This window comes from Suncus etruscus, chromosome 15 (assembly GCF_024139225.1).
Source record: "Suncus etruscus isolate mSunEtr1 chromosome 15, mSunEtr1.pri.cur, whole genome shotgun sequence".
Taxonomy (NCBI): domain Eukaryota; kingdom Metazoa; phylum Chordata; class Mammalia; order Eulipotyphla; family Soricidae; genus Suncus; species Suncus etruscus.
Window position 1 is genome coordinate 64,939,965 of NC_064862.1, and position 13,679 is coordinate 64,953,643.

Below are 13,679 nucleotides of genomic sequence, written 5' to 3' on the forward strand. Positions count from 1 at the left end.
CCTTCAACTGCAAGTTTTTCAAAGTTTGAGTTTTATCATATTTACAGTCAAGAATCAAGTACTTCATAAGGAATTTAAAATTTTTTTTCTTTTGTTTTTTTGGGCCACACCCAGCATTGCTCAGGGGTTACTCCTGGCTGTCTGCTCAGAAATAGCTCCTGGCAGGCATGGGGGACCATATGGGACATCAGGATTCGAACCAACCACCTTTGGTCCTGAATCGGCTGCTTGCAAGGCAAACGCCGCTGTGCTATCTCTCCAGGCCCAGAATTTAAATTTTTTATAAAGAAATTATATAAAGTAAGTTATAGATGTTAACAAGAAGAGATTTAATTATGTAACGTATCTGGATATTTATCATTGATTTAATTGATTGTATTTTTCAGATTCTTTAGAGTCAAATCCACTGAAAACTCTGGAGCATGAATATCTTTCTTTCACTTATCAATATTTTCTATTATTATTAATGATATTTCTAGAACATATCTAGAGTATGTCTATATATTTCTAGAATATTTCTTATAAAGTTATGCCATAATTTTACCATTTCATAATTTTGAAGATTTTTCCCCCTTGAACAGATACTTATTTATGATTTTATGTTTAGAAGATGCCCATCAATTATGTCAAAAATTCAATCTTGTAACATTTTATGCAGTTTTAATATAATGGGTTATAGGCTATATGCAGTTTCTTTGTTGTGATTAATCTTTAAAATCCTTTCTTAGCCTTCTTACTGGTGTGGAAAAAATCCAAAGAAGTGTACACAGAGAAAAGAATTTGAAGATATAGCCAAAACTCAATTTTTTGAAGATGAACCTACTAATTTGACAGCAGGAATACAAATAAAAAATTTGTGGAAGGTAAGGTAAGGTATAGTTTCAGATCACTTTTCCTTGATATGGCTTACATAAAAGCCTTACTTCATTACATTTTTTGTTTAGGGAATTGTAAGAAAAACATACCATATAATCAAAATTTCATGGTTAGCCTGAAGAAATATTTAAATGAAATATTTTTATAAATATAATAAAAGTCACATCTTTCTCCTTAAGAAAAAATAAAGACCAGAGCAAAAGCACAGCCGGGGGAGCTTTTTGCCTTGTACATAGCCAACCTGGGTTTGATACCGGCATCAAATCACCAGGAGTGATTTTTGGACTCAGAGCTAGGAGTAACACCTGAGCACTACAAGGTGTGGCTCAAAAGCAAAAAGAAGAAGAAGAAGAAGAAGAAGAAGAAGAAGAAGAAGAAGAAGAAGAAGAAGAAGAAGAAGAAGAAGAAGAAGAAGAAGAAGAAGAAGAAGAAGAAGAAGAAGAAGAAGAAGAAGAAGAAGAAGAAGAAGAAGAAGAAGAAGGAAGAAGAAGAAGAAGAAGAAGAAGAAGAAGAAGAAGAAGAAGAAGAAGAAGAAGAAGAAAGGAAGAAGAAGAAGAAGAAGAAGAAGGAAGAAGAAGAAGGAGGAGGAGGAAGAAGAAGAAGAAGAAGAAGAAGGAAGAAGAAGAAGAAAGAAGAAGGAGAAGAAGAAGAAGAAGAAGAAGAAGAAGAAGGAAGAAGATCAAATCAAAACTTTGAAGTTTTCTCTAATTTTTTTAAAATTAATATCTTCTAATGGGAATGCACTTTGGGAGGAGGGTGGGCTGTTATAGCACTGGTTTATGTTGGGATAGTCACTGGAATTTTTTTCTCCTTGTTTTTTTTATTGATAGTATTGTATGCATATATTTTATATATCCATAAGATCCATCTTGTATTGTGACCTTGATACTGCCCTACAAATCTCATTTCTATTATTTTACTGCCTCAGTCCCAAATCTTATTTCCCCCATTTTCCCATGTAGGTGCAGCTCATGACATGAAGCTCACCACACAGAGTGATAAGTGCAGTTAGAGAAATAACTACACTGAAAACTATCATAGCATGTGAATGAATGAGGGAAAAAGAAAGCTTGTCTCAAGTACAGGTGTGGGTGGGGTGGGGAGTAGGTAGATCCGGGAAATTGGTGGTGGGAATCCTGCACTGGTGAAGGGGGGTGTTCTTTACATGACTGTAATCATACAACTACAATTATATTTGTAATCACAGTGTTTAAATAAAGATAATTTATAAAAATAAAATAAAATTAATATCTTTATTTAAACACTTTGATTACAAACATGATTGTGGTTGGGTTTTGTTTGTTGTAAGTGAGCTATATATCCAAAGATGGGAGTTACAAGATCTATTCCTGAGTTACTACCATGATCACTGATAGTGATCAGAGTGGTACAAATTCAGAGACTCTGAATTTTTCTTTTACTCCTAATGGTATATTTATTTTACTTCTTGATTTGATTGCCTGGGCAATACCTTTATTGATTGTTCACATATCTCATCTTTTTTGGGGGGAGGGGCACATCCAGTGATGCTCAGGGATTACTCCTGGCTATGAGCTCAGAAATCGCTCCTGGCTTGGGGGACCATATGAGATGCCGGGGGATCAAACCACGATTCGTCCTGGGTCTGCTGCATGCAAGGCAAATGCCCTACTGCTGAACCATTGTAATAATACCCAGAGACAATAGAGATGAGGACTGGAAGGACCAGCCCACAGAAGCTTACCATAATGAGTGGTGATTGCAGTTAGAGAAATAACTACACTGACAACTACCATGACAATACTACATAGTGAGAGAAATAAAAAGCTTGTCTTGAATACATAGGCAAGGGATGGGGGATAGGGAGATGAAGGGCATTGGTTGTAGTAATGTTGCACTGTTAAAAGTGGGGTGTTCTTTTTTTATATATAACTAAAACCCAACTATAAAAATGCTTGTAATCATGATGCTTAAATAAAGATATTTATTTTTTAAAATGCTCAATATCACTTATTATAAGTGAAATTCAAATCAGAACAACAATGAGATATGATCTCAAACCATTGAGACTGAGGCATATCAAAAATAGTAGGCATAATCTGTGCTGGCAGGACTGTGGTGCAAAAAAGAATTCTGAAGAAAATAAAATGCAGAGTCCAGTAAATTTAGAGTTGAGTTGCCATCTAATCCAGCAATTCCACTTTTTAGAACTTAAAAACATTCATTCCAAACAAAGAACTATGCATATCATTATTCATTGTTTGCAAAAAACACAATGGCAAAGACATAAAATCAACCTAGGTGTCCAATGACAGATGAACAGTCTGTGAAGATGTGGTATATATTCACAATGGAATACTTATGAAGCTGCAAGGAACAATGAAATTATGGAATTTGCTGAAACTTGGTTGGAACTAGAAGATACCATGTGGAGTGAAGAAAGACAGAAGAGAGATAAATACAGGGTGAACTCACTGATCTGTGGTATTTAGAATAACTGGATGAGGAAATGTAATAAAGGTAAATGTAGTAAAGAGGGAATGCCTAGATCACCTTTGACCCCAGAGCTTAGGGAAGAAAAGTAAGATAAGAAAGAAGATGAATTGAAGACTTTTCTTATAGCTTAGATAAAATTTGTCATGTTGAAGTGACATCAGAAATATTTAGCATTTATATTTTGGAGTTAGACTGAGAAGACTTGTTTATCAATTTCATGAATGACTGTCTCTAGGATAAAATTTACTAGACATTCTGTGGCTTGTGAAAATGTTAGTAGAGTGAAGCCATTTATCAATATAGGAGAATTTGAAGTTTGTGGACTTTTCTGGCTTATTGAATTAAGAGTTCCCTTTGGAAAAAGTTCCCTTTGGTCTGCACTGAAGTAGATTTTAGAATAAGCTGCTAATATAAGCTACCAGGTATGAAGAGAAATTAGGAATAAACAGAGCTGTTTTGGGTAAAAAATAAACTCAGTATTTTCTGTTATATAAGATATGTATTTTTATTATTATAGGCTTTATTAAAGGAATATTTTAATTCTAAACTTAATGGCTTTAAATATCAATTACACAAGAAGCTTCTCAAGCTATTTACATGTAAAACTTATCAAATCGAGATTGTGAGCAGAATTTGGAGGGGAAAAAAGCCTCAGTTTAAATCCAGATGAGTGGCTGCACATTTCTTCCAGTCAAGGAGCTTCAACACAACACATAATAATAGTACCATACAACAAAGTTCACAGATTGGAAAACTACACAGAACTCCACCACACTTTGTGACTGAAGATGCTAGTTCTGGAGACCCAAACAATACCTGCCACCTACTTAACATCTCTGATTAGGACTTTATAAAGGAAATGTTAAGGATGTTCAAAGAACTTAAACAATGGAATGGATAGCTCATAAGAGTTAAGAGGATATGAGAGTAGAAATGAGAAAACTTGGGGCCGGAGAGATAGCATGGAGGTAAGGCGTTTGCCTTTCATGCAGGAGGTCATTGGTTCGAATCCCGGCATCTCATATGGTCCCCCGAGCCTGCCGGGAGCGATTTCTGAGAGTGGAGCCAGGATTTCTGAGCGCTGCTGGGTGTGAATGAAAAAAAAAAGGTGGGGGGGGGACTTCAAAAGAAATATCAGGGCTGAAAAACTTGCTAGGTGAAATAAAAACCCCACTGGAAAGCCTCACCAGCAGAGTAACAGCCATTGAGAATGGAATCAGCTAGATAGAACACATTCATACAAAAGAGGATGGAAAAGCAAGCAAACAGACAATAGAACTCTGAGCTAAACTCAATAGAAATAACATAATAATCATTTGGGTTCCAGAGATCAATAAAGAAAATCCCAATAAAGAATCAACAATCAAGGATATAATTGCTGAGAAATTCCCAGACCTAAAGAATGCATGCAACCATATCCTGGATGTCTGTAGAGTACCAGATGGAAGAGATCCAAAGAAAAGCAAGGCATATTCTAGTCACAGTGATGAAAACCACAGATAGGAAAATAATACTGAAAACAGCAAGATCAAAAGGGTACATCTATACAATAGAATACTATGCAGCCATTAGGAGAAATGAAGTTATGAAATTTTCTTATATATATGGATGGATATAGAGATTATTATGCTGAGTAAAATGAATCAGGGAGAAGGATAAAAATAGAATAATCTCATTCATCTGTGGGATATAAGGAAAATAAAAGACAGTGTGGTGATGAATTCAAAATACAATAGAGATCAGGATTAGGAGGACCAGTCCAAGGTAGCAAGCTTGCCATAAAGAGTGAAGAGTGTACTTAGAGTAGAGAATGGTCTACTATGAAAGTGACATGCATGGCACCACTCATTAACAGTAGTGCAAACAGTGTCAAAAAAGGAGGGAGAGAGAGAGAGTGAGCCAGAGAGAGAAGTAAAATGCCATCCCCAGAAACAGGTGGGATAGGGTGGGTAGTGGGAAGACGGTGTCAGGGAGGGTGAGAGGGAAACTGTTGTCATTGGTGACTGGTGACAGGAAATGTGTAATGGTGAAGGTTGTTATATATTGTATGACTGTAACACAATCATGAACAAGCTTATCAGTGGGAAAATAACTAGTGGGAATAACCTTGTAAGTATGGTGTTTAAATAAAAAGAATTAAAAACATGAAAAAAATTAAAACTAAAGGGGCCAGAGCAATAGTGCAGCAGTAGGGCATTTACCTTGCATGAGGCTGACCCAGGACAGACCTGGGATCAATCCCCAGCATCCCATATGGTCCCCCAAGCCAGGAGTTATTTCTGAGTGCATAGCCAGGAGTAACCCCTGAGAGTAACCCGGTGTGGCCGAAAAACCAAAAATAAATAAATTTAAAAATAAAAATAATTGGTTTGTTCATAATCTTGTGAACAGTTTATACTCCTGCATATGTAAATTAATTAAAATCTGATTACTAATAAACTAAAACATATTACAGAGTGAAAATCATTAACATTTATATATTTATAGACACAAAAATACTTAATTAACAAATCATTGTTTGCTCCATTAATTTATTATGAATTTTCTGTTTTCTTCCTTTTGTCCTCCAAATTACCACATTCTCTAGAATGGTTGCCAACTAAAAGTCCTCAAGCAGACAAAATTTTTAAAACTTATCAAAATATTCTTAATAGTTTTTTATATTTTAATAACTGTAGCAAATATATAACAGCTCTCTTTACATTTAAGTCTAATTAATGCTGACAAATCTCATTGCACTTAATAGTTTCAAGTAAAGTTCTGACTATATTATTTGGCATCTTGTTTGATAGAATGAGTGTGACTCTCCTTCATATTTTTGTGTCTTAAGCATAAACACTACTATTTGGGGGAGGGGCACATCCTGTGACACTCAGGTTACTCTTGGCTATGTGCTCAGAAATTGCTCCTGGTTTGGGGGACCATATGGGACGCAGGAGGATCGAACTGTGGTTCGTCCTACGCTAGCACGGGCAAGGCAGACAGACGCCTTACCTCTTGTGTCTTTGCTTCAGCCCCTATACACTATTATTTTTGACACAAATTTGAAATAGATCACCTAAGTTGTAGATATTCTGTTTAGGTTTTCAATAGATAGTTTTCCAAACTCATGCAAAGCTGTATTTCACTAAAGAAGAAAGTGGACTTATCAGCTTCAAGAAAGTAGTGGGAAAAATGCAGCAACATATAATATGGATCAGCAAGTGTTTATACTTTTATTGTAAAAAAGCTGAAGTTTTTATTTTTGCCTCCAAATTTCCAAAGTTTCACTATTCCTATATATTGATACTGTCTCTCTTCAGTTTGACTCTGTTTTTGTTTTTGTTGTTTTTGTTGTTCTAATGAAAGTTGGTATACATCTTTGTTCTTTCTACATGATGCTGATAACATAAAATTCGTATTTGTGGTTTTTCCCCACAGGAATATCCTATGCGTAATACTACCAAAATAGCTGTAAAAAACCTAAATTTGAATTTATATGAGGGGCAGATTACTGTTCTTCTAGGAAGCAATGGAGCAGGAAAATCCTCTACTCTATCCATTCTCTCAGGTATGTATGTGTTTAACTTTCTTCAGAAAGTGTCCTCTCCAAGCACTGTGGATAAAACTCATATGTATCCTTCTGATATAAACAGTTTAGTCACTTTGAAAATACTTTAATATGTTCAGTAATCTATTTTATTTTTATTTTTATTTTTTTTTGGTTTAGGCCACACCCAGCGTTACTCAGGGGTTACTCCTGGCTGTCTGCTCAGAAATAGCTCCTGGCAGGCATGGGGGACCATATGGGACACCGGGATTTGAACCAACCACCTTTGGTCCTGGATCGGCTGCTTGCAAGGCAAACACCACTGTGCTATCTCTCCGGGCCCCTATTTTATTTTTAAATGATAAGTGTTTTAATATAAGATAAAAAAATTATATGGGACTGGAGGGATAACACAGCAGGTAAGGCATTTGCCTTGCACACAGCTGAGTGGGGTACAAGCCTCAGCATCCCATATGGTCGCCAAGACTGCCAGGAGTAATTTCTAAGAGCAGAGTCAGGAGAAATTCTTGAGAGCTGCCCCAAAACAAAAACAAGCAAGCAAAAATGATATGCTTTGAGTAATGGAGGACATTATATGACCAAATTCTACCTAAAAAGACATAAAATTCTTAATAGCAATTTATTAGAAAATAAGGCATCAAGATATTTAAACCAATTGGGATGAAATTCATAAAATGAATAGAAAAGTGGACCCATATAATAGGAGACTTCAGCATCTCTATTATAGCAATTGATAAAAACAATATACAGAAAAGGAAACAGGGTATCAAAGACCTAAACACCATTTACCATCAGGACTTAACTGATATTTCTTAAAATAAAAGTTACCCAAATAACAGCAATGTACACATTTCTTTTCAAATATCCAAGAAAAATTGTCAAGACAAAAAATTTCCAAAGACAAACTGTCACCTGGGCCAGCTCGAGAAAGAACACCAACTGTGGAATTTAAGGGAAGAAAGGAAATAATTGCCAACTAAAATTTTAGTCAGAAGCTAAAACTAAGAAAATTCAAAAATTATTTTTTATTTTTTGCTTTTGAAAATTCTCAGAGCTTATTCTTGCCTCTATATCTATTACTTTTTGTTGTGCTCAAGAAAATTTCTTGGATGTTGGAATCAAACTCAGATCAAAACTGTTGCAGTATCACTGTGGCCCCCCACCTAAAAACTAATGTTTTGGGAGTTTTTGTTTCTTTGTCTTGGGAGGCACACCCAAACAGAATCAGGGTTTATCCTGGCTCTGTATCAGAAATCACTCCTGGTAGGCTTGTGGGACTGTGTGTGGGTGCTGTGGATCAAACCTGGGTAGGCTCCATGCAAGGCAAATGCCCTACCCACTGAGTTATCACTCTGGACCCCCAAACTAATGATTTTTTTAAAAAATATCTTTATTTAAACACCTTGATTACAAAAATGATTGTTGTTGGGTTTCAGTCATGTAAAGAACACCACCCCCCTTCACCAGTGCAAAATTCCCATCATCAATGTCCCAAATCTCCCTCCTCCCTACTTCACCCCCACCTGTGCTCTAGACAGGCTTTCGACTTCCCTCATTCATTCACATTGTTATGATAGTTCCCAATGTAGTTATTTCTCTAACTGCACTCACCACTCTATGTGGTGAGCTTCATGTAGTGTACTGGAACTTCTAGCCATCCTCTCTTTTGTCTCTGATAATTATTGCAAGAATGCCTTTTATTTTTCTTTTTTTTTTGGGGGGGTTAGGCCACACCCATTTGATGCTCAGGGGTTACTCCTGGCTAAGCACTTAGAAATCGCCCCTGGCTTGGGGAGACCATATGGGACGCTGGGAGATCTGAACCGCGGTCCTTCCTTGGCTAGCGCTTGCAAGGCAAACACCTTACCTCTAGCGCCACCTCACCAGCCCCCTTTTATTTTTCTTAAAACCTATATATGAGTGAGACTAATCTGTGTCTATATTCTCCCTCTGATTTATTTCACTCAACATAATAGATTCCATGTACATTCATGTATAGCAAAATTTAATGACTTCATCACTCCTGACAGCTGCATAATATTCCATTGTGTATATGTACCACAGTTTCTTTAGCCATTCATTTGTTGAAGGGCATCTTGGTTGTTTCCAGAATCTTGCTATAGTAAATAGTGCTGTAATGAATATAGATGTGAGGAAGGAATTGTTGTATTGTATTTTTGTGTTCTTAGGGTATATCACTAGGAGTGGTATAGCTGGATTGTATGGGAGCTCAATTTCCAGTTTTTGGAGGAATCTCCATATCGTTTTCCATAAAGGTTGGACTAGACAGCATTCCCACCAGCAGTGGATAAGAGTTCCTTTTTCTCCACAGCCCCGCCAGTACTGCTGGTTCTCATTCTTTGTGATGTGCGCCAATCTCTTTGGCATGCGATGGTACCTCATAGTTGTTTTGGTTTGTATCTCCCTGATGATTAGTGATGTGAAACATTTTTTCTTTTTTTTTATGTGAAACATTTTTTCATGTGCCTTTGGCCATTAATATTTCTTCTTTGTCAGTGTCTGTTCATTTCTTCTCCCTACTTTTGATAGGATTAGATTTTTTTCTTGTAAAGTTCTGTCAGTGATTTGCATATTTTGGATATTAGTCCCTTACATGATGAGTATTGGGTGAATAATTTCTCCCACTCAGTGGGTGGCTCTTGTATCCTGGGCACTGTTTCTTTTGAGGTGCAGAAGCTTCTGAGGTTGATACATTCCCATCTGTTTATCTTTGCTTCCACTTGTTTCCACAGTTTCTTCCTTGAAGATGCCTTTATTCTTAATTTCATGGAGTGTTTTTACCTACATGTTGCTCTATATACCTTATAGTATCAGGTCTGATATCAATCCATTTGGATTTTACCTTCATACGTAACATTATCTGGGGATCAAAGTTCACTTTTTTGCAAGTGGCTAACCAGTTGTGCCAACACAACTTGTTGAAGAGGCTTCCCTGTTCCATTTAGGATTTCTTGCTACTTTATCAAAAATTAGGTGATTGTATGTCTGGGGAGCATTCTCTGAGTACTCAGTCCTATTCCACTGATCTGAGTGTCTGTCTTTTTTCCAATACCATGCTGTTTTGATAACTATTGCTTTGTAATACAGTTTAAAGTTGGGGAAAGTAATGCCTCCCATATTCCTTTTCCCAGGGATTGCTCTAGCTATTCCAGGGTGTTTATTGTTCCAAATGAATTTCAGAAGTGTTTGATCCACTTCTTTGAAGAATGTCTTTGAAGAATTTCTTTTTTTTTTTTTTTTTGGTTTTTGGGCCACACCCGTTTGACGCTCAGAGGTTACTCCTGGCTAAGTGCTCAGAAATTGCCCCTGGCTTGGGGGGACTATATGGGACGCCGGGGAATCGAACCACAGTCCGTTCCTTGGTTAGCGCTTACAAGGCAGACACCTTATCTCTAGCGCCACCTTCCCGGCCCCAAGGGTTTCTTTAGAGGTATTACATTAAATATGTATAATGCTTTGGGGATTATTGCCATTTTAATTATGTTAATCCTGCCAATACATGAGCAGGGTATGTGTTTCTATGTTCATGTGTCCTCTCTTATTTCTTGGAGCAGGGTTTTATAGTTTTCTTTGTATAGGTCCATCACATCTTTGGTCAAGTTGACTCCAATATACCATATTTTCTGGCATATAAGACAATTTTTGAAACAAAAAAAAGTCAACAGAAAATCGGGGGTCGTCTTATACTCTTGAATATATCCCAAAAAATGTTTCAATATGCCGCTAAACCAAAATTATCTGAATATTGCCACAAAACTAATTTTCCAACTCGATCCTGCACCAATCACTGCAAGCTGCTCGGACTGCCTCTCTAACTCAGCCAATCCAAGCAGGCTTCTTATGCATGCGAATTAGACAATGTTCTGGACCCGAATCTACACTGTAAAAAGTCTGCTCAGATTGGCCAGAGTCAGAGAGGAAGTCTATTACAGTATAAACTTTGAACCTTTGATTGTTGTGATTGGCTCACTGTTGTACATACAGTTGCAGCACAGGAACGTTCTGTCTGATACAGCAAATATAGGCCTAAACCTATGTTTTAACTGCAAAATTAGGGAGTCGTCTTATACACCCAGTTGTGTTATTTGAGTTTGTGTGGCACTGATGTGAATGGGGTTGTTTTCTTAATGTCCATTTCTTCCCTATCATTTTTGGTGTATAAAAAGGCCATTGATTTCTGTGTGTTAATTTTGTAGCCTGCCACATTGCTATATGCACCTATTGTTTCTAGAAGCTTTTTGGTAGAGTCTTTAGGGTTTTCTAAATAGAGTATCATGTCATCTGCAAACAGTGAGAGCTTGACTTATTCATTTTCTATCTGGATTCCTTTGATATCTTTTTCTTGCCTAATTGCTATAGCAAGTACTTCTATGTTGAAGAGGAGTGGTGAGAGCACACAGCCTTGTCTTGTATCAGAATTTAGAGGGAAGGCTTTTAGTTTTTCTCCATTGAGGATTATATTTACCATTGGCTTGTTTTAGATGGCCTTAATTATATTGAGCAAGATTCCTTTCATTCCCATCTTGCTGAGAGTTTTTTTTTTATCAAGAATGGGTGTTGGACCTTATCAAATGCTTTCTCTACGTCTATTGATATGACTATGTAATTTTTATTTTTCTTGTTGTTGCTGTTGTGTATTATGTTGATAGATTTATGGATCTTAAACCATCCTTGCATTCCTGGGATGAAACCTACTTGATCATAGTGAATGATCTTCTTGATGAGGCATTGGATCCTATTTGCTCCTTTGAATGTAATTTCCCTTTTTGATCTTGCTGCTTTCAGTATTCTATCTCTATTTGTGGGATTCGTCATTGTAACAAGAATGAGTCTTGGGGTATTTTTTTCGGGTCTCTTCTAGCTGGTACTCTTTTGATTTGATTGCATGCAGTCTTTAGCTCTGGGGGTTTCTCTGTGATGATGTCTTTGACTGTTGATTTTTCCTGGGGATCTCCTTCCTGGGACTCTGGGACTCCAATGATTCTTATGTTTTTTATCTTTGAGTTTATCAAAGACTTCTATTTTCATCTGTTCACATTTCTAAGTACTTTTTCCATTGTCTGATCATGCCTTAAGGTTTTTTTTTCCCATCTCTTCTGTTGTATAAAATTGTTCTGCATTTCATCTTCCAGTTCACTGATTCTGTCCTCAGCTGCTGTCACCCTGCTTGAGAGGCTGTCCACTGAGCTTTTCAATTGAGCTACCGTGTGTTTTAGATCTGTTATTTCAGTTTGGAGTTTTCTGGTTTCTATCTTTGTGTTCTGTTCAGCTAGAGCTATGTTTTCTTTGATTTCCATGAGGATCTTTCATATTTCTACTTTAAACTCCTTATCTGAGAGGTTAATCAGATGGTTGGTATTTTTTGGGTCATCAGAGCTATCATTTTTATTCTCTGTGCATGGTGTTTGCCTGTGAGGTTACCCCATTGTCACACTTGTAGTGTGATTTTTTTTCTGCGTGTTGTGGTGGGATTCATTAGTTTGAAAGAGCGCATGGCCACGAAGCGGAGCAGCCGTGCTCTTCTGGGGCCTTCAGTAGACAGTTTTTTTGGGGGGGAGGGCCCTTCTTAGCCCTCTGAGGAGAGCTTCAGGAGATCAGAGAAGAGAAACACGCAAAGCCAACATGTCCCCTCAGCTTCTCCCAGTCAGCAATCATCACTAATGTTTTTTAATGATAGCAAATTTAAATTATTGGCGCCAAAGTGATTACTATCATTTGCCTTGCACGTGGCCAACCTGGGTTTAATCTTTGACACTCATATGGTCCTCATAGCTCACCAGGAGTAATTTCTGATTGCTGAGCCAGGAGTAACATTGACAAGTGTGGCCTGTCCTCCCCAAAAAAAAGAGTTTTTGAATCATTATACATCAAAATATATTTAGAAAAATATTTAGAAATATTTAGAAAAAATATTTAGAAAAACTATGTATGTATGGTTAATAAAACATTTGACTCATGGGCATTTTGATGGATTCAGTCTTAGTAAGAAAATGAAAGAAAGAAAACCACAGTCTTCCACAATTTAAAATCTCTAAATGCCTTATGATACTCTATTCCCAACTCTTCTGCACACTTGAATCCTGATAGACAGAAATTAAATTGATGCTAGAATACTGTATAGCTAAAACACAACTATCAATAATTTTGTAAATCTAGTTGTTTTTTTAATTTTTGGGTCACACCCAGCAGCACTCAGGTGTTACTCCTGGCTCTGTGCTCAGAAATCGCTCCAGGCAGGCTTGGGGGACCATATGAAATGCCAGGATTCGAACCACCATCCTTCTGCATGCAAGGCAAACACCTATCTCTCCAGCCCCTAAATCTGGGTTTTTCAATAAAGTTTAAATAATTCAATAGATGATGTAACTTCAGAATATTGGGTTTATTTGGGAATTAACACATTGGTAATATTGGGCATTATTGATAATTGGGTGATATGATTGCTCTTATAATAGACATAAAGGAGATTAAAAGCTTATATATTAAAATATTTTGGGTTATTTTTAAATACAGAAATGGAAATTTAGTTTTGGTCATTATTTAGAATAGCTAACAATTTAAATGCCCAAAGCATTATACATAATTGTCAAAATACCAGAATAGGGCCCGGAGAGATAGCACAGCAGTGTTTGCCTTGCAAGCAGCCGATCCAGGACCAAAGGTGGTTGGTTCGAATCCCGGTGTTCCATATGGTCCCCTGTGCCTGCCAGGAGCTATTTCTGAGCAGACATCCAGGAGTAACCCCTGAGCACCACCG

General features: G+C 37.0%; 1 protein-coding gene across 1 annotated transcript in view; it reads left to right on the top strand.

Annotated features, from left to right (window-relative positions):
* LOC126029907 (phospholipid-transporting ATPase ABCA3-like) overlaps positions 1–13,679 on the top strand; it is a 113,690-nt gene that overhangs the window by 28,018 nt on the left and 71,993 nt on the right. Inside the window, exons 10-11 of the mRNA XM_049788148.1 lie at positions 729–863; positions 6,772–6,901. Coding sequence (XP_049644105.1) covers positions 729–863; positions 6,772–6,901 — 265 coding nt within the window. The remainder of the gene's footprint in view (positions 1–728; positions 864–6,771; positions 6,902–13,679) is intronic.